This window comes from Cinclus cinclus, chromosome 19 (genome assembly GCF_963662255.1).
Source record: "Cinclus cinclus chromosome 19, bCinCin1.1, whole genome shotgun sequence".
In the NCBI taxonomy this organism is placed as follows: Eukaryota; Metazoa; Chordata; class Aves; order Passeriformes; family Cinclidae; genus Cinclus; species Cinclus cinclus.
In genome coordinates, this window is record NC_085064.1 from 6367317 (window position 1) to 6392230 (window position 24914).

Consider the following 24914-nt stretch of genomic DNA (forward strand, 5'->3'; position numbering starts at 1 on the left):
CACTTCTCCATTCCCACAGGTGTGAGCACATCCTCTGCACCAACAGGCTCCTTCTGATGAGGGTCAAGCTGTCCCACAGGCCAAATCTTCCAGCTGAGCCTTTTCCCCCATTCCCAGAGGGACAGGGGCATGATGGTGCTGCCAGCTAAAGGGAGCTGAGGGCAGCAAGGTGACACACAGCACAAGTTTTGGCCAGATTAGCCTTGGCATCCATCAGCCAGCTATCTCTGGCTGTACAGGGCCAGAAGATATCCAAAGGCCAAGTTCCTGGGCTCAGACCAGAAATCCACAGCCCAGGCTGGACTGGCTGAAAGTTTCTTGCTCTTGTGTGAGCACAGACTCTGGTTGAGGGGTTTGGCATCCCTCAAAGAGCCAAAAATGAGTGCTTGACCTGGAAGAAGATAGGAATTAAGATAGAAAGATGGAAGATGTGAGAATGACCTTGGAAACTGTTCTCACTCAGTCCAGCTCCATGTGCAGCCCCTGGTAGTGGGGTCACAGTCATTCACTATCTTTAGTACCAAGATCTATTGGGAACTTTAATCTTTGTACATTTGCTCTTACCTCTGGGAAGCATGGGGAATGTGTAAAGCAACCCCAAAGATGGGACAGTAAAGCTTCTCTTTAAAGGATTTGAGTGGTTTATTTACTTATGATAGTTGCATTCCAAACAACAATCTCCCTTCTCTTTACAGTTGGGAATAAAGGAAAAAAGAGCACATAGTCAAGGGAGCTACCCAGGGAATAAAGTCAGTTCCTGGCTTGCTAAAGTGGATTCAAGCAGAGGAGGGAGCAGGGTGTGTGTTGGGTTTGTGAACAAACGCTCATGTCACGCAATGAGAAAATTCAAGCTCCAATGAAAGCAAAAATCCTGCTTTGGTTTCTCCAGAGGTGCCAGTGCAGAGAAAGGCTCCTGGAGGAGTTACAGATTTGAATGAAGGTCTGTACTTTCTTGGTTGGCAGCATCCAGAGTGGCTCAGTAGCAGCTTTCCAGCTCCCCAGTGTGGTTTACCATGCTGAAAGCTCACTCCATCCAGTCCAGCAGCCATGAGAATGGAAACTTTCATGACTCACACACTGCATAGACTACATTCAAAGCCACCTTCATGTCAGTGTTACAGCTCAGGACCTACATAAAGGAGCTGTGCAAGGGGCACGGGCACGTGAGAGAAAGAGCCAAGTCTGTATTATTTTAAGAGGAGTGAAATAAAGCCAAAAGTGCAGAGGAGTTGGGGGAAACCTTGTAGGCATCCCCTGCACTCCACTGGGGCACAGTTTGGCAGCTGCTGCTCGGTTTTGGTGTGTTTGTGTCACTGCTTCATGGCAACCACAGCCCAGCAGCACCGTCAGCAGCAAAGGCAGCTCTGAGCTTCCTGCACTGGCTGCAGCAGCCTCTGCTGGGGCTGCCATGGCCATCTGAGCTGGCAAACCTGTGTCGTGTCAGCAGCAGCACCAGGGAGAGGGGAAGACTAGTACTCAGTCTGAATTGTGCTTGGATTGGCTCCATGACCCTGCACTCTGATACAAAAAGTTGGTCCCTGCCATGGTCAACTTTTCTGCTGAAAAGATGGCTCTGCACTTCCACCAGCTGGGTGTCTGTGGCCTGTGATGAAAAGGGTGCTCAAAGTTCTGATTTTCACTGTTTGTTTTGGAACTGACTTTCTGACTAAAGGGAAGACTTTCCTGCTTGTTCCACACTGCAAGGTATGGAGGGATGTTCCCCTGCACATTTACTCTTCCCTCAATCCTGCCACTCCTGATGGAAGGGGAAAACACACAGGAACAGAGGTCACACCTACCTTATGCCCCATTTCTCCCAAAGGCCCGGGTGGCCCCTGTGGTCCTTGGGGACCCTGCAAAATAGAGACACAAGGCTCTTTTCATACAACTGTTTTCATTTCTGAAGGGCCATCACTTCCACGGTCTGTAAGATAGAACACCAGTTCCCTCCCACATCTCAGAGGAGTTCTCACTGTGCAGGATTTGCCTAGTGGGATGGAGAGGCCAGCATGGGTGTGCTGAAGCACCTTAACAGGCAAAGAGCTCAGAAGACCCTTCATCTTCCTGGCTCCCGTCTAAAACAGCTGCAGTGGGTTGTCTGGTTTGCTCTGTCCCTTCACAGTCCAGTACTGCTGGTCCTCCTTGAGGTCTGTCTTTCCCCCATGACTCTCCCAAAGCTGTGGACTTAGTTCTGACACCATCAACCTCCCTCATGCTCCCCCTTCCACTCCACCTACACTCCAACTCCTCCTGTTACATCTGACCCTGTCCCATACCCAACCTTGCACTTCTTTTCTACCTTCCCTTCCAAAATCCCAGGCTGTATCCTACACTCTCTCTGGTAGATCCATGGCTCCCTTTTGCTTTCCAGGGGTCGGACCTTGTCTTTCCTTATGGCTCCTAGGACTCTAGCCAAATCTTTCACATCCCTGACCACGCTGGAGTTGGCAAGGACAGAGAAGCTGGGAATGGGATAAGTAGTGGGGAAGAGACAGACAGAGAAAGAAATGAAGTGTCTGTGTGCAAGGAAAGACAGATGGAGAGAGAGTGATGAGACACTTGCCGGGTCGCCTGGAGCCCCTTTTGCTCCTGGAGGTCCAGAAGGTCCTTGAATACCCTAGAAAAATTAAAAACACCAGGGTCAGCTCCAACCCAGCAGCAATCCTTTACATCTCTTGGCAGAAATGTGCACCTCAAAAATGCTCCAGTGACAGGAGGAGAGAGGTGGCCTCTGTAAGTGTGAGATAGGGTCCAGATTTTTCCTCTGGACAGGACTTGAAACTTAAGGGCTTGAGGTTATGAAAGGAAGTAGAAGGGATGGACACTTACTGGGAAGCCACGTGCTCCAGTCTCCCCAGTCTCCCCCATCTTGCCCTGGGAACACACAGTTACAGTAATTATCAGCTGGGCATGTGCTGACACACCTGCGGTGCTGTGGCCTGGAGGGCTCAGAGGACATGTGGGTGTCCCCAGGACTGGCAGCTCTGGCTCTCACAGAGGACATACCTGCAGCCCATCCTGGCCCACCCTGCCCGGCTCCCCTGGTCGGCCCTGCAAAACAAAAAGACAAAAAGTCAGCAGGAGCACAAGCTGTTGGTGATGCTCTTCTGCCCTAGCCCATCTGCTTTTGCATTTTTGTGCATCAAATTTCCCTTCCAAAAGTTCCCTGCAGATTTTGAGAGACCAAATGACTGGGATGGTGTCCCAAGGAACACTCCAGCCAGCTGGGAGTGTAGGCAAGGGTCCTGATCCCAATGCTGGATAGATTTTACTCTGCTTGCAAGACAGACTCATCCCTGCTGGTTGATCCTCATAGAGCAATTGCACATCCCTGTTCCTGGAGGAGGACGTGACCTTGATCCTGCCCAGAGCATTTCACAGCACAGCTGAGAGCAGCCTTGGCACTCACCTTGACACCTCGCGACCCTGGCTCGCCCACGGGTCCATCAGGCCCTCTGGCACCCTGGAAGGAGGCAAAAGAGAGGCAAAAATAAGAACACAGAGGATATGGCTCACTGGAAAATCCAGCTGTCACTTTATCCTTGGCCACCAGGACAGTCCATGAGATCAATCCTGGCTAAACCAATCTATACCTGATTGGGTTGAGCACAGCAACTCAGAGCCCAGGACTAAAAACATTCTTTCTGTGTTTTGTTGCTCCATTTCTCACCGTTACCAGCACACAGCACTTTTTATTCCTGTTAAACCAACTACTAACCACTAACCCAAGCCAGGGGAGAAAAGCAGGCCAGGAACAGCCTTATTTTCAGACAATAGCTACATGACAACAGTTTTGCAACGCGCAGGCAAACTTGCAGTTCCAGCCTTATTGACAGCAAACCTTTTCCTTCCTAGAAACCTTGCTTTTCCAACACTTTTGCCCTTAACCCTTGCCACACCACACTGTTGCGTGGTCGCAGTGGTGGCACAGAGGTGCACAGCCCCCACTGTACAGTACCTTCACATCATCTTGGGCCCCAAATTCCTCCCAAAGAGAAAGGTATATTTGCTGGCAGCTGGACTCTAAGCCCTCAGCTACAGCCACGTGATATTTAAAGATCTGGCTGCTGTTAAGGACCAGGCAGGTGCTCGTGCATCTGGAGGTGGGGAGGGTGTGGTGACATCCCTGGCATCTGCTCCTGGGTGTGTGAGTGTGCAGTGGGCACAGGGACCTTGGGAGGTGTGTGGGACACATGCCCTGATGCAAATGAGCAGGTGTGAGCAGCTAAAGTTGAGCAGTTCGTGGTACAGCTTGGGCATTGCTGAGGAAGGGTCATCCTTGTTCTTTTAGAGAGTTTTAAGTGAGGTGAGCTCTGGAAGACGGTAAGGATATGATCAGAGAATCACAGAAAACAATGGTTTGGGTTGAAAGAGACTGGAAAGACCATCTATCTTTCAAGCTTGTCTCAGGAAAGCTGAACACACAACCCTCTGCATCATTTGACTCCCAGAGACCAGTGTGTCACACTGACAGAGAATAAAGAGCCACAGCAAAAGAAAATAGAAAAGTTAAAAAAGGGCATATGAAGAGACTCTATTAACTGATATGTTCGTAATCAGTTCGTGAGCTCAGTTAGGACTCTTAGGCACTACTTCAATATAAATAATAAATAAAAACACAGAGCTGTGCTAGGATGTAGTGGTAAGAGGAATTCTGAGAGCTGGCCAATGCAGAAAGGGAAAACAGGAGCCAATGTGCTTAATCGGGATGCAAACCCAGTGCCAAAAGTAATAACAGGGCTAGGGAGCCAGTGTGTTAGAAAAGCAACTCCAGGATGACAGGCAAAGACAGAGACTCACAAAGGAAGGCAGTGTACAGCAGAAATGTATAGGAACCCCAGCCAAATTATTACAGCAGACAAACATTGTCAATATAAAATAATGCAAAAACTCCTACTGAGCTTGGCAAAACTCTGTGCTGCTCAGAAGAGCAGAGACTGGATAACCAAGAGCCTGTACTGCACTGCCAGTATGGCACAGCTCTGAAGAATGCTCAGCCTGACCTGCAGAACAGACAGACAGACAGAGGGCTGTGCCCCAGATGGGATCCCCACAACCAAAGGGGTGTTTCACAGCTGGGGCTCTGCTGCACAAATGTCACAGCACCTCTCACCAGCCCAACACCCCAAGTGCTGTGGCTCACACTGGCCCCTAGATCAGAGAGCAGTACAGACTAAAAGTTTTATTAGTCCATGTCCCTGTAAACCTCAAAGCACAATGACAAAGACCAGAAGGTCCTTTAAAAGCAGGGCTACTAACAGCTTGAGTCAGACAGCCCTGTTACTTAGGGTGGTGGAAGAGCAGGGCCTGGAGGCATCTTGGAGGCTGCCTGGAGTGACTGGGACACCCAGCAAATACCCAGACCTGCACTGGGAAGGGAGGTGTCAGCATGGTTATGATGTTGGAATCCTGGGAAAGCACCTTCAGCAACCAAATGCTCATCCTCCCTGGAAAACAAACTGTTCCCCTTTTCTTTGAGCAGCCACTTGGGTATTTTGTGCAATTACAGCTTTACTATCTGAGATGATGTGGTGACCTGCTAGTGGAGGAGGGGAAGGGTGTGCAAAGGGCAAGGATTCCTTAGCTCAGGCCTGGAAGAGGGCACAGGGATCAGAAGCAAGTAGGACATGGAAATTACAGTGATAATCCGGGTCAGAGTTGGGAAGGGAACTGGAATGAGTCTGGCCCCTCCAGACCCATCTTCTGTAGCCTGTCCTGCCCTGTCCAGCCCCTTTGCCAGTGCAGGGGCTGCTCTGAGCCAGGTGGAGGCTGTTGGGTGCCCTCAGTGATGGCTGTGGCTCTCATCAGGGCTGGCTGGCTGGGGAAGTGTTTACAGTATCCTCATCTCTTCCAGCAGAGCTCTGTCACCAGCATGGCAGAATCTGCCAGGGCAATCTCCCTTCACAGCAGTCACCTGCCTAATCCCATCACAACTCATCAGCATCTGACCTGAAGAAGGAGAAAGTGACCCTCTATTCTCAAATGCATGTGGCAAGCTTCATCTTCTCTGGCCTCCTGGGCTGAAACCTGGGATAAAGGCTTCCCCTAATCCACCCTGACAGGAAAAACTACACTTAGCCAAGTAGTTAAATTTTTAAAACTCTCTTTTACTGACCATAGAGATGAGTGAGGTCCTGGCAGCTCTCAGGGAGCATCCCAAAGCCAGGAGCCTCAATGCTCCTCAAGGTACCTTCCCCCTGCAGACCTATCCTTGCAAGCAGGGCTGGGCACAGCCCCTGGACCCTCGGTGCCCTTTGGTCCGTGGAGGCCAGGACAGCATTTCCCTGTGCTGAGCAACACCAAGCAGTGCTGTCAGAAACCCCGGAGCAAACAAGGGGTTACAGCCATGGCTGGATGTGAACAATCCCAAAGGCAGGGCAACTCAGCTCCAGGCTTTGCCAGTCCAGGTGAGGAAATGGGGATATATCCTGCTGCTAAAGTAGACAATGCTCCTGCAGGACTATGTACTCCACAAGGTGTTTCTGCAGAGCAGTGCTGCATTTCCTCCTGTTAAACCCTACTCAGAGCTCAGACAGACAGGGCAGCCTCTGAACAGCAGCATGAAGGAGCAGCCAGTAGCTCTGTTCCAGAAACCCAAAGCTCCTTCCTTACCCAGTTATCCAAATATTGATATTTCACTATCACAGTCTGGCCAAACAAAAAAGCAAGCCTTGAGTGAAGCCAAAGGGAGACATCCCCGGCTGTGGATCTGGAATGAGCTTTTCCTCAAACACATCTAAGGCTTTCTCAGTCAACTAGAAAGATCCCTGGAATTAAAACAATACCCTCCACTTCTCCATGAACAACAACTCAGCTGGGCTTGGAAAGGCAAATATTTTCAGGTCTGCTTAGAAAACACCACTTTACAAATCCCTGGCATCTACAAATTCCTGCAGCTGGTGATGCTGGAAATCATCGGGTCTATGTGGCAGAGGCAGCAATTCCTTCCTCTGGCATGGAGCAGCAAAGGGCCTGGAGTGCAGGTGTGCTCCCCTTACTTTGCATTTGCAGGGTTCACCTGGGCAGCAGTTGATGCAGGAGCTGGATGAATGAATGGCACAATGGAAAAGAGAAATGTGCTTTGGGATTTAAAAAGCTCCTTTGTATCACCTGAGCCAGAACCCAGCAGTGACAGGATGAAATTCTAGAAATACTGACAGGCACCTTGGCCAGGAGAATAGGCCAAGGTAAGGCACTTTACAGCAGGATTTCAGGTGCAGCTTTATAATGTGAGTTACAAAATCATGGCTCTGGTTGATATTTAGCCTTTCATAGAGATCCCCAATCTTTTTGACAGTATTATCCTTAGGAGACCACACATTTTCCTGCTGTGAGGAGCTGATTAGAATAAATGTACTTTAGGATTTAAGTGACATAGGGTGATGGGCTGGCTGGAACAACTGCCTCCAAATTTAAACCTTGATTTGGTTAAATAATTAGGTTTAAGCATGTACATAGCTATTACTAGCTGGATGTTAAGCACATATCCAAGTGCTACACTGAGTGCAGATGAAGGGAAATGAGCCTGGGCTCACATGTCCAAGTTTCTTCTCCTTAGGGAAGAGGAGAAAGGAAATAACATGTGAGGAAGATTGTTCAGTATCAGTTTGGTGGAACAAACAAAGACTTGTGAAGGAACAGTAGCTCTGTCAGGACTAAAAAGAAGGTTACAATTTTTAAAAAGCTTTTCTTGTTAAAATATACATATCTTGACAATATAAAAGCTATCACAACATAAATGGAGACCCCAAAAAGTCTCCATTGTTCTTTACAATCAAAACCATATTTGCTATTTACATTTCCTTCATAAGCAGAATAACTTTAATGAAGCATCCACAAACAGAGCTCATGGAATCCACAAACATCTCGCAGGGGCTGTATTCATGCTTCCACTCTGAATTGAATTACATCCCTTCTGTAAGCTAGGATAGACAGAGGGTAATGTCTGAAATTACAATTGGGGGATCATTTCCCCATTCTGAGTAAATCAAGAGCCGAATCACAGGAGCAAGGAAGCAAATATAGGATACTTTGTGCCTGGAATATCTTCTGAAAGTATGAAGAGAAGGAAAATGTGAATGAGAGAGATTCAAACCAGAAATCCTCCAGGCAGGAGATCTGCTAGTTCCTACAATACTGACTTCCCTACATCATATCCACTGGAATTTGTAGAATTTCCCAGCAAAGCCCAGGTTCACCCTTTCTGTTGGGGATCTTGCAAAGTGCATCTCTGCCTCACAAATTCTGTATGGATTGTATCACTTCAGTGCTCAAACAACACCAGATCTCCACCATGGCACAGCCGAGAAATGGCAGCTGAGAGCAGCAGCACCAGCAGCAGATCCAGAGGCTCAGTCCTTGCTGGTAGAGCTTTAAGCAGAGTTTTACCCCTCTCCAATACTGGTGTCCTTAGGGCAAGAACAATTCCTTAATTCTCCCTTTTTCCAAGCACCACCTCCTTTCTACCTCAATGCTCTGCCCATCCTGAGGTGACTTTTAGCACGCACTGCAGCCTGTCAGGATACAGCCACTGCTGCATTCCTGGTTTGCAGGGCTGGGATGCACTTTGAAGTCTGGCTTCATCTGTGGAGGCACGTCCAGAGGGAGTGACTGGCACAGGATCTGATGGGCTGAACATCTGGAGAGGAAATGCAAACCCAGGCCATGAAGCTGAAGGTCTCTATTGATAAGTCATTCTGAGGATGGACAGTGCTGGTGGCAGCTGATGCTCCACAGGGTTTCTCTGGAGGGTTTGACACCCTCTCTCTGGATCCAGCTACAGCCAAAGGCAGGTCCCTGATGTCCCAGGAAACCTCCTTTCTTGGGAGCTGAATCCAGCTTTCCTTGTGGGCTGAGGACTTGAGGCCAATACGGATGTAAGAAGCTGAAGAAGGTTTATGTGAAGGAATCTTAGACATCCCAAGAGCCAGACACAGCAGCTGCCTGTGCATGCCTGCTGAAAGGAGAAGCTCAGTGGCAGGTATGGGGATGGATCAATGGCTGGCAGCTGGGAGGAGGCAGCTCCAGGACTCTGTCACTGCAAACATTAAAGGCACTGGCAAAAGCCCCTGATCCCCTCAGAGGACCCACCTCTCTCAGAGCCTGCACATTCCTAGCCTGGATCCATCCAGAAGGTGTTTCCTGTTCAGCCCTGTGCTGCAGTTTTACCTTGAGATATTTTCCACCATCTGTTCAGAGCCTGCTGTGAAGGAGCACCTCCAGTTTCTCATCCAACATGATGATGGCTCTCCCAGCCAGCCCAGTTAATCCCTGCTGGGCAGCACAGGGGAACCACACTCCACAGGGGCCCCTCTGCAAGTGGACCTGGGGACTGAACTCCATGGGCTTTTCCACCAAGGAGCACAGAGGAATGGGAGTTTTTTCCCAGTCACAAGTTAACAGATGAGCCCTGATAAATATCTGCTAAGCTTGGATGTTACTGGCATCCTTCTAGATATGATTTTAAAGTTTAGAGGAGTTCCAGGGTACATAACTCTGTGGTTACAAAGCTAGTTGGTTATTCCATTTTCTTTTGCTGATCCCAGCTATTTGAAGAGAGCATTGATCCTAGCATAGGGAAACACACAATCCTTGGCTGTCCTGAATCCCCCAAGCAGAAGATGCAGGAGAAGCAGAGTGGGAGTAGGTAAAATGTAGAGTTGACTCCAGTGTATGTCTTTGAAAATGAAACAGATCCTTGGAGGGAGAAATGCAAAATATGTTGTTGTTGGGGCCTTCAGCAGACCTCATGTGTGCTCACTATTAATGCTTTGTAAAGCAGCTGGACAAGGAAAAGCAATCCAAAGCAGGAATTCTCTTGCAATAAATATCCAGTTGAAGAAGAAAGATTGGAGAGCTCAGTGGGACGGGGGCTGGATGTCACAGGCAGCAAAACAAGCAGCTTTGGCAGGTCTAGAGGTCACTGTCCTGTCGGCTGTCACCCAAACAGAGCAGGGAGAGCCACACAAGGACTGACTGTGAGTGTGTGTGAGCTCTCTGTTGAGGGAAATGTGTCAGTGGTGCCAGGCAGTGCCTCACCCAGTCCAGCCCTATTTCTGTCAGCCTTGTCTCTAATTCTATGTATGTCATGACATAACATTTCCTCCTTCATCTCCCTCTGGTTATACCACTTCATATCTCAGCTACTTTTTCTCCCATAGCAATGAAGGCACCTTTTCTGGTTTGCTACCTGCACCCTTTCCTGCAGCCCATCTATACCTTCAGACAACTAAACCTTCACCATCCTCACCAGAAGCATCCATAAACTGTGTTTTGACATGCCAGCTAGTTGGAAAAGACAGGCTGGACCACTTCCACAATGACCTCCACTCAGAACACCCCTCTGTCCCTACACATCCTCTGCATTCACTTCCCTGGTAAGATTTGTTCCAAGGACCATACAGCATTTATGTGCAGCAGAAACGTGTCTGTAGAGCTGCTGCCCAACTTCTGCTCATCTTCACACCCCCAGACTTAACCAGCAGATTATTTTTCCAATGTCTGGAAGAGGAGAGGGATGAAAGCCCATGGAGAGTGCTTACCCTGCGGCCTTTCATCCCTTGGATCCCTGGTGCACCACGGGCTCCTGCTGGACCCTGGAAGGGGAGAAAGAAAACAAAATGAGGAAGGCAACAGCTTTGGTAAGACCCTACATTCCTGTGTGATCTGCAGGGGCCTCAGATGCAGACCCTTGTCCAGCAGATTGGTTCATTAAACACTTGCTAAAATCACTGCCATTTTTACTTGTCTATAAATGGCCTGTTTAAAAAAAAATAAAATAAAAAAATAAAGTTGTGGATTGTCTTTGGATTGTGAACATTTAGGCCAAAGATCCTGGCTGAGGTTTGTATGCTTAATGACCTGCAGCCTGTTATCTGTGTCAGTGGTGTGATGTGAAGTTGAACATCCAGAATCCTCTCTGAATCTATTAAAAGCAGCTGTTGCTCAGCATCTGTTCAATAATAATAATAATAACCAGGATCTGCTTTTTAGATGTCCAAATACAAAATCAGACACCTCATTTGGGTATCCAAATTTGATCTTTTCAGCCAAATACTGACTTTATCTTTAAGTCAATGTTGCCCTGTTAATGCTGCATAAATATTGATAGTGGCAGCTAGATACTAATTTGATGTTGGTCTGTTGGTGTTGTGGATGATTCTGTTCTCCTTGGAATTACAGACATATTTCAGGTTTTCTTTTAATCCAGATTTGTACATATATGATTCATTAGTGTGCATACAGAAGATGCAGAAATCAATTTTTTTCCCTGATAGAATATTTATCAGAGTAAAAAAAAAAAAGGATATATTTATTTAACAAGACTCAGTTCTGTATCACAGCTTTTAAGCCTGTTATTTACAGGTAGTGCCTTTCTTCTGTCAGAAAAGAAAACCTCAAAATGACACATTGACTCCTTGCTCTCTCAAACATTCCACATCAAATTTGGCTGTTTAGATATTAATAGCTTTTTACCAACTGTCAGCCTTGCCAACTCCACCACAGATCAGAACAGAACTGGACTATGATCTTCCTACTGCTCCTGTAACTGCAATTTATGAAGATTTTGCTTTTGTGCATGGTGTGTAAGTTCAGGATACAACTGCTGAGCTGTTCTCACTTGGTATGGAAAAGTCAGTTCAGTGCAACTGTACTTGTGGTCTCAGTTTTGGTAGTGAGGACAGTGGTGACTGGCACAGGCAGTGGATGTGTCAGATGCCTGTTTTATAGAGATTTTTATGATAACCATGTACTGGAATGAAATCCTTAGCAGGTATTTGAAATCTCCTCTGGAAGTCTCAGCCTATCCCAAATAGCTTATAGAAATACAAGGACAGAAAGATTCATTGTAATGGCAAATGCTGAGGGAACAGCTAGATACCCTGATGGAATTTCAATGAACTGTTTAGGAGCAGATAAGTGACCTTTAATATTCCTATATATACACATTATTTTCAAAACTGTATATTAACAGAAAAGATGCACCATAATGGTGAGCAAGAAGAGGAAAAAGGAATTTAAAAGCCTCAGGAAGCTGAAACCAAGGGCAAAGTTTCCTACCATTGACTTTGCTTCCCATTTCCAGTCATCCTTTGTTGAATTAATCAGCCATCACTGCTAAGGCTCATTCAAAGATTTTAACAGTTTAGGACAAACAACAATTGCATGCCTCAGGTCTGGCTTGAAAGGCAAATAAGGAATGTTTGGTGGAAAAACAGCTGGAGTTAATGAGTGGGGATTTGGTATTAGGAGATTATTTGATTTACTGGCTCTGTGGGGAAGTTTGGCTTATTGAATTACGACTTTTTAAAATGCAGTTGTGGAGCAAACATTTTGCTTGGATGAACTTGTTATTTGCCTGCAGGAGAAGGGGGAACTGAAGGAAGCAGAGGGACCTGGGATGGTCTCAACTCCCAGAGCTTTGCTGAGAGGTTTTGGTATTTCCACCTGGATCTGATGCCTCAGCTCATACTACTGTTATGCCCCAGTGAAGACAGACAAAATTTGGCTTCACTTGAAGGCACATTTAGTGATGCATGGGATGGTGCTCAGGGCTGGAGCTCTCTGCCACAGTGCAGAAATTGCCTCGGCCATGGGTGGGAGCAGGAGGGAGCAGGAGGGAGCCCAGTGCTCCAGCTGTCCCCAAGTCATGTAGCAGCTACCATGATGGGAAATTGCTAAAAATGGGACATCTACAGATATCCAGCTGCCTCCTAGGCTTCTGTCGACAACAAGTGCTGCCACGAGGGGCCACAGAGCAGCTCAGCGCTGGGGGCTGCGGGTGGCACGGTGCTGCTTTTGTTGTATGGATCTGGCTGGTGCCATGGTGCTGCTCTCCAGGCAGAGATAGGTCACCCTGAGGTGCTGCTTGACCTCAGATTTTCTATTTTCCACACCTCCACTCACTTACTACTGCACAGTCTGTGCCCAGGCAGCAGCTGCCTGCAGCCAGTGCACCCAGAGCATCCTCGAGCTCCTGGCAGTGACAGAGTTGACCCTGATTAGGAGGCCACACCTTTGGCATTTCCTGGGCATTTCACTGCTGTGATCTTCCTCCCAGTTACCATCACTGTGGGAATTCACACACTGAGCAAAATCCATTCCCTGCACCCACCCAGGGCTGCCTTTTTGCTGGCTCCAGTGACACATGTTCTGCTGGGAGAGCCCAAACTACATCTAAAGAACGTCTGTGGGAAACTGGAGCCAGCCTAAAATCTGCCTCCATGGCAATTGCATGCTCCAGCCACAGCTGCAGTGTGCCAGATGAGCCTGTCCAGGTGGAGGGTCTGTCTGGGGGAGTTGCTCTGCTGCTCCTCTCATGACAGCAGGGCCTTTGGCCATGCAGGATGGTCACGCTGCATGATGTGGTCCCTGTGATAAGTGACCATGATAAATCACCATGATACATCACTATATCACACAGTGTGAGCACCACACTGCCAACCATTCCCAGCCCAGAACACTTTGAACTAGGGAGCTGGTCTCCTGCTAAATCACTGAGGCTGGATTGTGACTTTGGCATGTCTCCTTAGGGAAATGGGCTACAAAATTTTGAGTTAAGCACTGTGCTTTTTTTTTGGTCTCTTTCCATGTTGCTCCCACTCACGTCCCTTTCCCCATCTCTCTAGTTCATATCAAACTCAAATAAACTGGAATACAGTCACTTGACTTAGCCCATGAATGCCCAGGATGTGGTATGACAAGGTGATGTTACTTACTGTTGGTCCAGGGATCCCAGGAAAACCCACTCCTCCTGGCATCCCAGGGTGCCCCTGAAAGGGAAGGAAGAACATGCATGCTGTGAATGTCCACAATCTGCACAGACCTTTTTCCTCCAAGTGGGAAGACAGGAAAAATGGCATTGTTGGCTGCTTGCAAAGTCAGGCAGATCTGGTATTTGTCAGGGTAAAACTGCCCAGGAGCACAAAGGAATAGCCAGGCTGTCACTAGCCCAGCTCCAACCTGGCCAGAGATACCAGCTGCAAGATTTTCTGAACAGCCCAGAAGAGAATGGGCTGAATTAATATGGAAATATGTCTTTGGGTCTTGCAATATGGTAGACAGGAAACAAATGTCAGAGCAAGACAAGATCCAGCTGAGGTCCCTACTGTTAAATGCCTAAATGTAGATCCCTGAAAGGCAGAGCACAGCAAAGCACAGTGACTGTGCTGCCCAAGCACCCTGCACTTCCAGTTGCTCTGGGCAGCTTGGACAGATCCTTGTTGGTGGGCACTGTCTGTTCAAGGATGCTTGGGAACAGGCAGTCCTTCAGCTCCTGGTTGTCTCCACTTGACACAGCAGGTCCTCAGCTGATGGAGCCACAGAACACACCTCAAAACCCAGTGTTGCACTGAAGGGGAAACTGCTGGACACAACTGCTGGGGAGAGGCTACACCTCAATATCCACTCAGAAAAAAGCCCATTCCCATCCCCACAGATACAGAGGAAAATGCAGCATTTGACATGAAACTAGAAGACCAGGAGAAGCTGCATCCTTGGCTAGGACAGAGACAGACAGAGAGGTGGCAGCAAGAGTGAGAGAATGCAGACTTACTCCTTACCATCGACCCCTTGACTCCTGGAGGGCCTGGGGGTCCCACTGAGCCACGGTCACCCTAGGAGAGAGATAGGTGCATAGGGAAGTGTGATCTAGAGCAGTGAAACAACTAAAAAAATCCACAAATTCTTGTCTATGCCATCAGTTTTCTACCAGAAATACTTCTAGAATTGCTATTTTTCCATCCATCTCATCAGAGGAGTGGAAGGATTGCAGGAATTAACTAATCCTCCACATTCCGAGAGAGGGGACTTCACTCTTGCCATCAAAACCACCACGGTATGAAGGAAACAGGCACATCATCTTCAATTCCAAACAGTGCTAGGACTGAACCCTAGGAAACCTCCAGCCCTTCCAATCCAAGGCATGACATGCCTGTTCTGCAGTATCACAATCCCAACATGTGCTGGCATTTTCAGAGCCATGGATTTGAAGTCTGTTGTCACAAGGCCCTGCTGAGAGCAAGGAAATAAGCTGGAAAAAGCCAGAGATGCTGCCTTGTGCTTTCAGAGGAGATTGTGGGTGTTTTGGAGGAACTCCATGTCCTGTGGCTCATACTGAGACCACAGTGCCAGCAACAATGACCTGCAGGTCTGATTTATGAGGGGCTCAGAGCTGGGTGACTCCCCAGCCCACCCTAAAGACAGGATCCCTTCTAAAACAAGTGGTTAAAAAACTTAATGTACCAAACCATCACTTTTTCATTGCAAAAGTCTTCCTTATCCCCACATGCAGCCCATCTCACTTTCCATGAGCACGTCCCTGACCCAAAGAGACAAGATGGTGAAGCCCCCAGGAGCACCACCACAATCTGCTGATGTGAGGGTGACATGAAGGTGTGGCTTTAGCAATGGGACACCAACAGCTCCTTTGGGAGACGGTGGCAATTCCCACACCATTGTCTGTAGTCTCCCTCCAGCCTCAGGGATGCACTGGGAATTAGATGTGCTAGGTTTGTATGCTCAGGGGGATGAGGAAGGAGGATTTAGCAAATGTTGCCAATTAGTTTATGCCCAAAATCTGACCTACCTTCCTACAGCAAAAAGTGTAAGGGGAAATATTTTCTGGGCTCTAAGGAGCTTATTAAAAACAAACCCCAGAGTTTGTGTTGTCACCAATTGGCCTTTGTAAACCAATGTACGGATTTTTTTCTCCCTGAATGAATGGATTTTATTAAGTGTGTATTAACTGTATTGTTCTCTTTGATAATCTTTGGATCCTACTGGCTTCAGTCTTAAATTTTGCAGCTCTCAGGATGGAGATTGCTGACTCAGCTATGTCTAATGAAAGCATATTTCCCACTTCATTTAGCTCACAAGAGCGTAGTAAGCTGTAGGATACTATGCCAACTGGAGGCCTGGTTGAGGTTTTGATTTGATGATAGCTATTTCTGTCATCCCTAAGTTTGTCCTGGTAGAGAAGCTTGATGGAAATCCCAGCTGTGCTGAGGATCTCCAAGGGCAGATTTTCAAAGGACAGCCTGGGTTTGCCTTGACACTGATGTAACATCATCACATTACAGAGCTGATCTGGAAGTTGAGGATACCTCATGTGGTCCAGACTTTGGCATGGAAGGCGCAGGGACAGATGTGAACTTAATGGAATGGAGAAAAAGATCTTCCCATGCCTTCTGAATGGCAAATACCTTATTCTTCATTCAATTCAGGGCTGCAGCTGCCAATGAGACAGCTCATTTAGGCACCAATTTTCTGTGTAACCACCCTGGACACATCTTTATTCCTCTGTTTTCCTTCTCTAAAATACCACCCACATCATGTCATTCTTTTTAGTTCTTGTGGGCTTTGACAGCTTAGACTGAGACTGATTCTGCTACTGCCCCACCAGAGCCCACAGGATGGAAAGGCTTTTCCAAATGGACAATAAAATGGATCTGCAGCAAACACAGTATAACTGTCACAGAGTCTTTACATCATTACCCAGCAGACAGGGCTCGAAGCAATAAAAGTGAGAAAGAGAGCACTGATGTGTGGAATGCATCGTTTTATGCTCTTCACTATCTTTATGGCTGCACTGTGAATAATTAAACCACCAACGAAAACCAGCAGTGTGAGAGTGAGATACAATGAGTGACACAGATGATTTGTCTTTGGGAACTGCCTCTGAATAAAAGTTTACACTCTAATAGAAAACAAATTAACGTCCTTTTACATTTTTTGGTGTGAAATAAAGCCCTTTTTATTCCCCTGGAAGAGGTCTGTATCTGTTCTGTACACAAGAGGGCACCAGCCCTGAATGTGCCCAAAGCAACCAGGGGCAGCCAGATGGGATGGTCCTCACCAGACAAAAAAGGAAAATATTTGGACCAGCCTTTGCTCAGATGGGTAGCTGCACTCCTGTACACCTGAGAAATTGCTGAGACCTCCTGTTGGATGCAGGCTCAGCCCTGATCCTGCGTGACCCCCCTGGCAACCCAGAGCACACCTCTGCAGAAATCTGTAACCTCAGTCCCATGGACTCCTCCCATAATCAGCAACATAGGGCTGATGGATCCCTCATTCCCCTAAAAACCAGAGCTGACTGTTAAATACAAACCACCTGGCACATAATGAATGAGGAAAGTTAATTTTTCAAAGAATATTTGACAGCATCTCCCTGGAGGGCAGCGCATGTTAATTCCTGAATGAGAAGTGGATGATTTTGGCCCGGTCCTAGTCTAACTCGGACACCCTGGATGTGCTTCGTTCCCAGCTGGGTGTTGCACTCACATGACAAATCTCCACAACCCTTCTCCCACCCCAGCCTCCCTATCTAGCAAAAATTACAGCCACCATTTCATTGCAAGCAATCCTACCTTTTCTCCTGCTATTCCAGGCTCCCCCACCGGACCAATGAAACCCATTAGACCCTGAGGAAAGAGAAGAGCACAACTAATTTTCAGTTTTTATTTGCTGAGAAAGTAAACAATTCCTTTGGTCCACCTTGCTGGTTGCAATAGCACAGCATCCCTCATATAATGCTCAGTAATTCCTACTGGCTACCAGAGCGGATGGAGTTGCTCGCGGCCATGGGAATGTCTAACTCCACAGCTGGTTCTGCTTTAGGCACCAGCTGGAACAGCAGCACGAGGATCTGCAAGAACCACAACACACAGCACAGTGGATGAGAGAAGGAAGGAAGGAAGGCCGAGTCCATAGTGTGCTTTGTTCTGTGAGCTTTTCCCAAAACAGCTTCCCTAGGAGCATCTGCAGCAGGAGCTCCTGGGTTGCACAGAGACAGAGACTTACCATCATTTTAGTGGCTGGACTGGGTAGACTTCCTCTGGGTTAATCCAAGCTGCCTCAGCCCTTTGTGCAGACTAATTTTGCCCTGGATAGTGTTGTGCTGGTGGGATGCCAGTAGGAAATAAAGGTTCCTGCAGCCAAAGGGGCCAACAGGGCAATGGATCTCACACACTGCTCAGAAACCAACTTGGAACAACCTCCAGTCTAAGCTCAGGGTTTAACAATGTTCGGGATAACGAAGAGGCAAACAGAACTGCTTTTAATTAGGAAGATGGAAACAGATGCAATCTCAAGCAAAGATTCCTGAGAATGAAGATACAGCAACCTCCCTACCAGCTCCAGTGGTTTCTGGCTCTGGAGATGCAAGGGACTGTCCCCTCTGCCACTGCAGGCGCTCGGTCTCCTCTGTGCCATGATGGAAATACCAATTAGCCATGGGATGACAGCTACAAACAGAAAAGCTCCACTGTCCTGTAGGGGTGTCACCAACCTTTCTGAAGTGGTTTTTGCTTTGCTTTTTTATGTCTGAAGCTGAGGCAGTCCTGGAGCACAAGAGTGTCATTGTGGCCAGGCTGCACAGACCAGACACCCGTGAGAGCAGAGCTGGACTTGGCACACATTGCCCAGTGCAGGAATCAACGGGAGAGCAGAAAACTCTGCAACATCTGCCTATGCAAGGTTGCCACTGGGTGGCATTGCTGAAGGCTGCTGGATCAGCTGTCCTCTCAATTAGACACAAGTGCAGGTACGCAACTGCATCCAGTTTCTGAATTTTTCCAATAGCCCAAGGCCATGAAGAAGGCAATGTTATGTCAGAGGATGGCAAAGCAACGAGATGCAACAGGGAAATGCACTGCTAGGCAAAAATAGACAATAAAGAAAGATAGAATACAGCTCTTGTTCATTTCCAATTTCTTGGAAAACCTTAGATCTCTTTCTGTCCTGGGAATATGCTCTTTAAGAAATTTCTGGTTCCTTAGGCCAGTCCCTGCAGAAGAGGGATCTCTGCTCTGCAGCAAGCATTGGACCCATTCAGAAAAAAACTGTTTCAAACTCCTTTCCCAGGGGTGCTGCATATCCAAGCTCAGGCTTGAAAGCCAGCCTCGAAGACCATGGAGAGACCCACTGTTCATGGCAGCATCAGCTTCCACCCTAAAAAGCCTCTCAGAAATCTGGGTCCTGAACCCACGAGTGCTGGTGCTTTGCAGGGATCTGAGCACACCAAGAGCCCCCAAAGGCCTCCTGAGACCCCCCTGCTGTTCCTGATTCACTCACTGGCATGGCCCACACTGGCCCTGCTGCACAGACCAGCTTTGGCATGGGAAGGGGGCACAGCCAACATTTCAGTCCAAACCCAGGGAAAATTCTGCCTGTGCTGGTGCACTGTGGAAGTGCAGAGGGGAAGATGTCGCTGCTCCCCACGTGAGAGGAGAGTCCCATGGTGTGAACGTGAGATGCAGAGCTGGGACCTTGTAGCTTCCAGCACAGTAGCTCTGCAGTGTTTGCAGCCAGCGCTGTCTGCTCTGGGCTAAATTAACCAATGCTGCTGCGTCTGCAAGCAGACACAAATCGAAATAGATATGTCCACGCCAAATAAATCTCAGTAAATTATCTGGAGGAAAAGAAAAAACAGGGGGAGATTGGGTAATGATGTTCTTCACTGGCCAAAATGGGACAGACACTAAAGGCAAGGAGATTTAGGTTTTAAGGCAGAAAGATTTAGGTTTTAAGAACCGGAATAGCTGCCAGTGGCAAATATTTAATCAAAGCAGACACGAAGCGTGGTCATTACACTAAAATAGCTGTGGCACAGCATATTCTTCTCAGGTTCCCAGGGCTGAAAAGAGGGCCTGCATCAAACACGGCTCTGGGCCGTGTGTGTAATGATGCACGTGAAGTCCCAGCAGCGCTGCCTGCCCGGATAAAGGCCCGCGCTATACAGGAAAGAATGTAAAACATTTATATTAGATGGGAGTTCAGCATGTCGCTCATGATTCAGTCTGCTGTATTCCCCAGCCAAGGGCATGGCGGAAAAGGGATGGACATCGTTAAAAAGTTGCTGGGGGCTTGGAGGGGGGAAGGAAAGGAGGGGGGGGACTGGTGGGTTGTAATTCCTAACTCCTGTCTCGCTTTCCCCATTTATTGTCCAGCCCTGTCATAATTAAGCCCCCCCTCTTGGCTCCATCAACAGAGAGCAAGTCAGCAATGAAGGCTTGCATAAATCATAGCCCATTTGGGAGGAACAAGTGGCCGGCGAGCCCAGCGTGAGCAGGGTCTCCCAGGGACGGGACCGCCAGTCGCTCCCAGCGGGAACCGATCACGGCCTTTCTGTTCTACTGGTTCACCAGAACTCAAAACAAAACAAACCAGGGACAAAGGACGGGAGGGAGTAAATGTACAATCCTCCCATTCAGATGAAAGAAAGGGAAAGTAAAACAGTAAATATCGCAGTTTAAAGGAGGACGCTCTGACCCGCAAAGAACAGCCATGTGGTTTAACCCCCTGTGCACCGGGCTCAGCCCTGCCCTGGTGCTGCCTTGGGCTGCCACCACCCTGGGGAGGGAGGGAAGGGAAGGTGGAGACTGCTGTCATAACAGTGTCACATCAAAGAGGCTGCGAACACCACGGTACCTGAAAACCCCTGGGTGCCTGAAAACCCCTGACCAAGATGTCTGGAGGTCAGACATGCCCTGGAGGAGAAGGTAAATGGGTTGGGAAGGAGCAGTGCTAACACGTGGGAAACACCAGTGCAATTCCCAGCTCTGTTCTTGGCCACCTTCTTGACCTGGGCCAAGACAATCAGGACCTTCCCCCTGCAAACTTGACATTACAGCCCCTTCTCCTTTGGAAGGAGATGCTGATGTCCTTTGGCAAATCATCTTAGAATACTGATATTGAGACAACATACCTTGACCTTCAAGGACAAGATACCTACCTCCAAGGGGCCTTGGCTGCCCTTTCCAGCACAGACCCTGACTCAGCCCCATGAGTGAGCAGGGCTGTCACTTCTTGTACAGGGGAATGGACTCAAACAGCTGGTCCTGCTACGACAGCACCTCCCCAATCCCCATAAGTCAATGGAAACCTCTTTTAACTGGCACAACTCTTCACTGGGATTTTCTAGTGCCAAGCAGGGGTCCCTGGCATGGCAGCACCTGTCTGTCTGCTGCAGGGTGTTGCTTCTCCCACAGGGTGCTCTGACCTTCAGCATGGACATTTTGGTGACATTCTCCTGCTGTGCATTCCCAACTCTGGGACAGGAAGGCTGGTGGCTTCCCTGGCCAGAGGCCCCATGTTCCTCTTCATATCCTTCTGACCACATCTACAGGCAAGGAAGGGTTAACCCACACATTTCCAGGGTACTGGGGCGCCTGGCAGCTGGAATCCTTCCAGCACATGGAGACAACAAGCATCTCATGAATGTTCTTCCCGAGTCTGTGTCCTTGCAATGGAAAAACAACACATCAGGGACTGCCCTGTGGCTTAAAACCTCATTTTTCAAAGAGAGCTCAAGCATCACCGGAAACCTGACAGAAACTCCCATGTTTTCCTAAACAGATGTCCCTAAGAAAGGGAAGAAATCTCCAGTGAGATTGATGGCTGATCTCTCCTCGTGCTGTTATTCTGAGATTTTCTACTCTGAGGGAGCCCATTTGTCAGGCAGAGCAGCAGGATTGAGCAGTGTCATCACCCTTACTGTGGAATAGAAAACATCAAGGTCTCCACAAGAGAAAACAGGGTGAGGTGATGGTGTCTTCAGTGCCAAGGGCCTGGGCCCATCCTCTCAGGGCTCTGCAAAAAAACCAACCCAGCCCCAACAACAACTGCTGAAGTTTAAGTGGAGGGAGGAAGGAAACCCTGACACTCCAGTATCATTCAGTGGAGGGGTGATGGGAGAGGAGGTTATTTCTTATTAGTCTGGAAGCATTTTTGTTCTAATGACTTGATTGGTTCAGAAATGGAAATTTTCTGGGTGATATTTCTAGACAGAGACTAATTGACTAAGAATAACACAGGCAGCTTTCCTACCACTGTGCTGGTTTCAGTGTCAGCAGAGGCCAGCTGTGTTTTCTTTTCAGTGAACAGTGCCTACACTTCTCATCCAAGGTCAGTCCTGAGGGAAGTTAAAGAATAAAAATACTAATGATGCTTTGCCCTTCAAGGACAAGCTCTGGTTAAGGATCTCAAAGCACTTCTAAATATTCATTTTTAACAGGATCCACAGATGCCACTTCAGAACAGGAGGCACTGGCTAAGCTCTGCTCAGGGCTGTCTCACACCTTCCACAGAAAGGGAAACTGAGGCACAAAGCAGTGTCTCAGTTCCCTGAGATTGTGCAGAATCTGATAAAGCTGCAAGTAGAACTCAGACATGAGGAACAATTTTGCTCCTTCAGTAGCTGGTCTTCATGGAGCAAATGAACAACAATAACACAGAAATGGCTCTAATTTCCAAATAGATGTGACTGATATATACTGAGGCTAGTATCAGACTGCTGGTACTGAAAAGGATCCAGCTTGAATTTTTTAACTTGCTTGGTCAGAAACCCTTGGAAGAAGTGAGCCCTGGCTGTTGCATACAGGGCAAAGAAGAGCCAGAGAGGCTGACAAGCTAAACCAAACCAAACCAAACCAAACCAAACCAAACCAAACCAAACCAAACCAAACCAAACCAAACCAAACATGCTGACCATCCAGCAGGGAAAGTGCTGGGGAGGGCAGCAGTGGTGAGAAACAGCACCCGCAGTGCCAGGGCCAGCTGCCACAGCCAGCTCGGTGTGGTCGTGCAGGAACACACAGAATGTGTTGGAGGCTCTGTGGCTTCACCTTCAGGGCTGTTGGTGGACAAGTTTGTTGGTTTCAATCACAGAGATGTGGGAACAATTGTTGCTTTTTCCTAGTTGCCTGTGGTTCCCCCAAAGCCTATAGGGATAATGCGTGTCCTAGGTCATGCCAGCAGAATGTTCTCTATGGAATTACAGCTAAATGCAGCTCAGTGTCTCGCTTCCCCATGGTCTGGTTTCTTCAGCTGCTATCTCCTCTACTCCCCAGAAAATCTAGGGGAAGTGAAAGCAACATAGCACCCAAAGCAGAGAATCCTATACTTAAAAACCTACATTGGCAAAGCCTGGAGCACCAGGGCTGTGGGCAGCTTTGAGGTGGCCAGAAGTCCCTGGCCACTGCTCTCTGCCTGCACTCTGGCCACCCAGGACACATTGTACAGAGGAGATCATCAAGGAGACAAGGAAAATAAGGAATTTACCTGCTCACCAACTTTTCCTGGTCGGCCACGGTTTCCTGGCTCACCCTGCAGGACAAGGAGACAAGGGCACAGGGGTTACTCAGCACTGCCAGCCAGACCCTGGGCACAACGTGGCTCTTTGTACACCCATTATTTGGGCTGCAAAGCATGAATCTGTGAGAAACATCTTACAAAACCAGCTGTGACTTGGAGGGTAATCCAAAGTAAGAAACACAAACATGGAGCAAACGCTTGCTGTTCTGGAGCAAAATGCCCCAAAAGCTGCTCCTGCTGTAGTGAAATAAACTTCAGAGAAGCACATTGAAACATAAGATAATTATTGCCCTGTGGCATAGGCCCAGCCTAGCCCTGGTTACTTTATCCCAAAGTCTTACAAAGCATAAGAAGAAAAGAAAACCCAAATATTCCCAGGCAATGCTCTACCCTGATTCTCTTGCCATAAAACCTCAGACAGGCACACGTTACTTTCACAGGGAGCATCCACAGGGAAACCGCAGCAGAACCCACTGACACAAATCCCAGTGCAGGAAGATGGAGTTCAGAGCATGAAGATGATGAGGGGTGAAGGAGAAAGCAGAAGGAGAAGGATTTCAGTCCCATCAGGGATAAGGGCAGCTGTGGCAGCACATGGAGTGCCCCTGGATGGGCCATCCAGTGGTCAGGCTCACCAGTAACCAGCAGCGTCTCCAGGACAGCAGCTGTATTTTCTCAGTAGGCAGATACTCCAGATGTGCTGCCAGACCACATTTTTGCTATTTACTGTTTGAAGAAGTTGTTTTTGTTGGGTTTTCTCTTTCCTTTCGAGTGTGGGTTTGTGGAGTGCTTTGCCCTGGGATGGCTCCTGCTGATAATTAGGCAGCAAAGATAGGAATGATGTGCATTGTTTCAGAACAAAACCGTGGAGAAGCAATGGAAAATGAGATGATGATGGAAAAGAAGTTGGTTAATATCAAAAGAGGAACACATTTGTTTATAATGGCTTAAAAAATGCACCATCATTCTTTTGGAAGAAAGAAGCAGAAGCTGAGACCCCAAAATTCTGAGAAAAAGAGGAGCGCTCAGTTCTCTTGTTCTCTCTGGAATGAATACTTGGGAGAGTGGTAAAAGTGAGAAAAGCCAATTCCCTCTTCCTTTCCTCCCTTCTACCCACTGCTTCCCTGATCAGGAACAAACTCTTTTCTTACCTTTGGACCATTGGGACCAGGTGTTCCTGGAAATCCCTTCCGACCAGATCGACCCTGAAATACGTGGAAAAACCATAAACATCAAGAGCTTGCAGCTGCTTTGGTCACAGGTGCAGCTCCCATGCTTGTAAAATAAAAGATGAAGATAAAACATTCATTTTTCTGATCCATCTATTACCAATTTTTGGGATATTTTACTATCCTGAGGTGACAGTTTGGTACAGACCCATTACAAAATCCTGAGCTGGTATGACATTCTTTTTGCTTCTTCTAACAGTGTTTCTATGATCCATCACAGAGGTAAAAAGGACTCTCTCTGACTTTCCAGTCTATTTTCTTTCTTTTTCCTCTACTCATTGAAAAGTACTATAAATCAAGGAAGAAACACAACGGATGGTTATGGAGATGTTTTCCAATCAATGTAATTTATCTTGAGGATGAACTGTTTAAACATTAGAGGGTTTTTCAAAGTTTGAGGCTTTAGGCAAGTCATAAACTCAACACCCTGTGCAAGACACTTCCTGGACTTTCAGCCAACCCGGATCAAGCAATCAATCAAGCCCTGGACAAGACAATAATTCATAGCAGGGCAGATTAACTTCCCAAACCAGGAGGGTTGAAGCTTTATGAGAATTTAACTACAATTCCATTGCAAGGTCATCAGAGCTG

General features: G+C 47.8%; 1 protein-coding gene across 1 annotated transcript in view; it reads right to left on the minus strand.

Moving 5' to 3' along the window:
- COL27A1 (collagen type XXVII alpha 1 chain) overlaps nt 1-24914 on the minus strand; it is a 138982-nt gene that overhangs the window by 38022 nt on the left and 76046 nt on the right. Inside the window, exons 23-33 of the mRNA XM_062505443.1 lie at nt 24246-24299; nt 23062-23106; nt 17370-17423; nt 14562-14615; nt 13719-13772; nt 10542-10595; nt 3410-3463; nt 3007-3051; nt 2830-2874; nt 2564-2617; nt 1800-1853 (exon numbers count right to left, since the gene is read on the minus strand). Of these exons, the coding sequence (XP_062361427.1) occupies nt 1800-1853; nt 2564-2617; nt 2830-2874; nt 3007-3051; nt 3410-3463; nt 10542-10595; nt 13719-13772; nt 14562-14615; nt 17370-17423; nt 23062-23106; nt 24246-24299 (567 nt within the window). The remainder of the gene's footprint in view (nt 1-1799; nt 1854-2563; nt 2618-2829; nt 2875-3006; nt 3052-3409; nt 3464-10541; nt 10596-13718; nt 13773-14561; nt 14616-17369; nt 17424-23061; nt 23107-24245; nt 24300-24914) is intronic.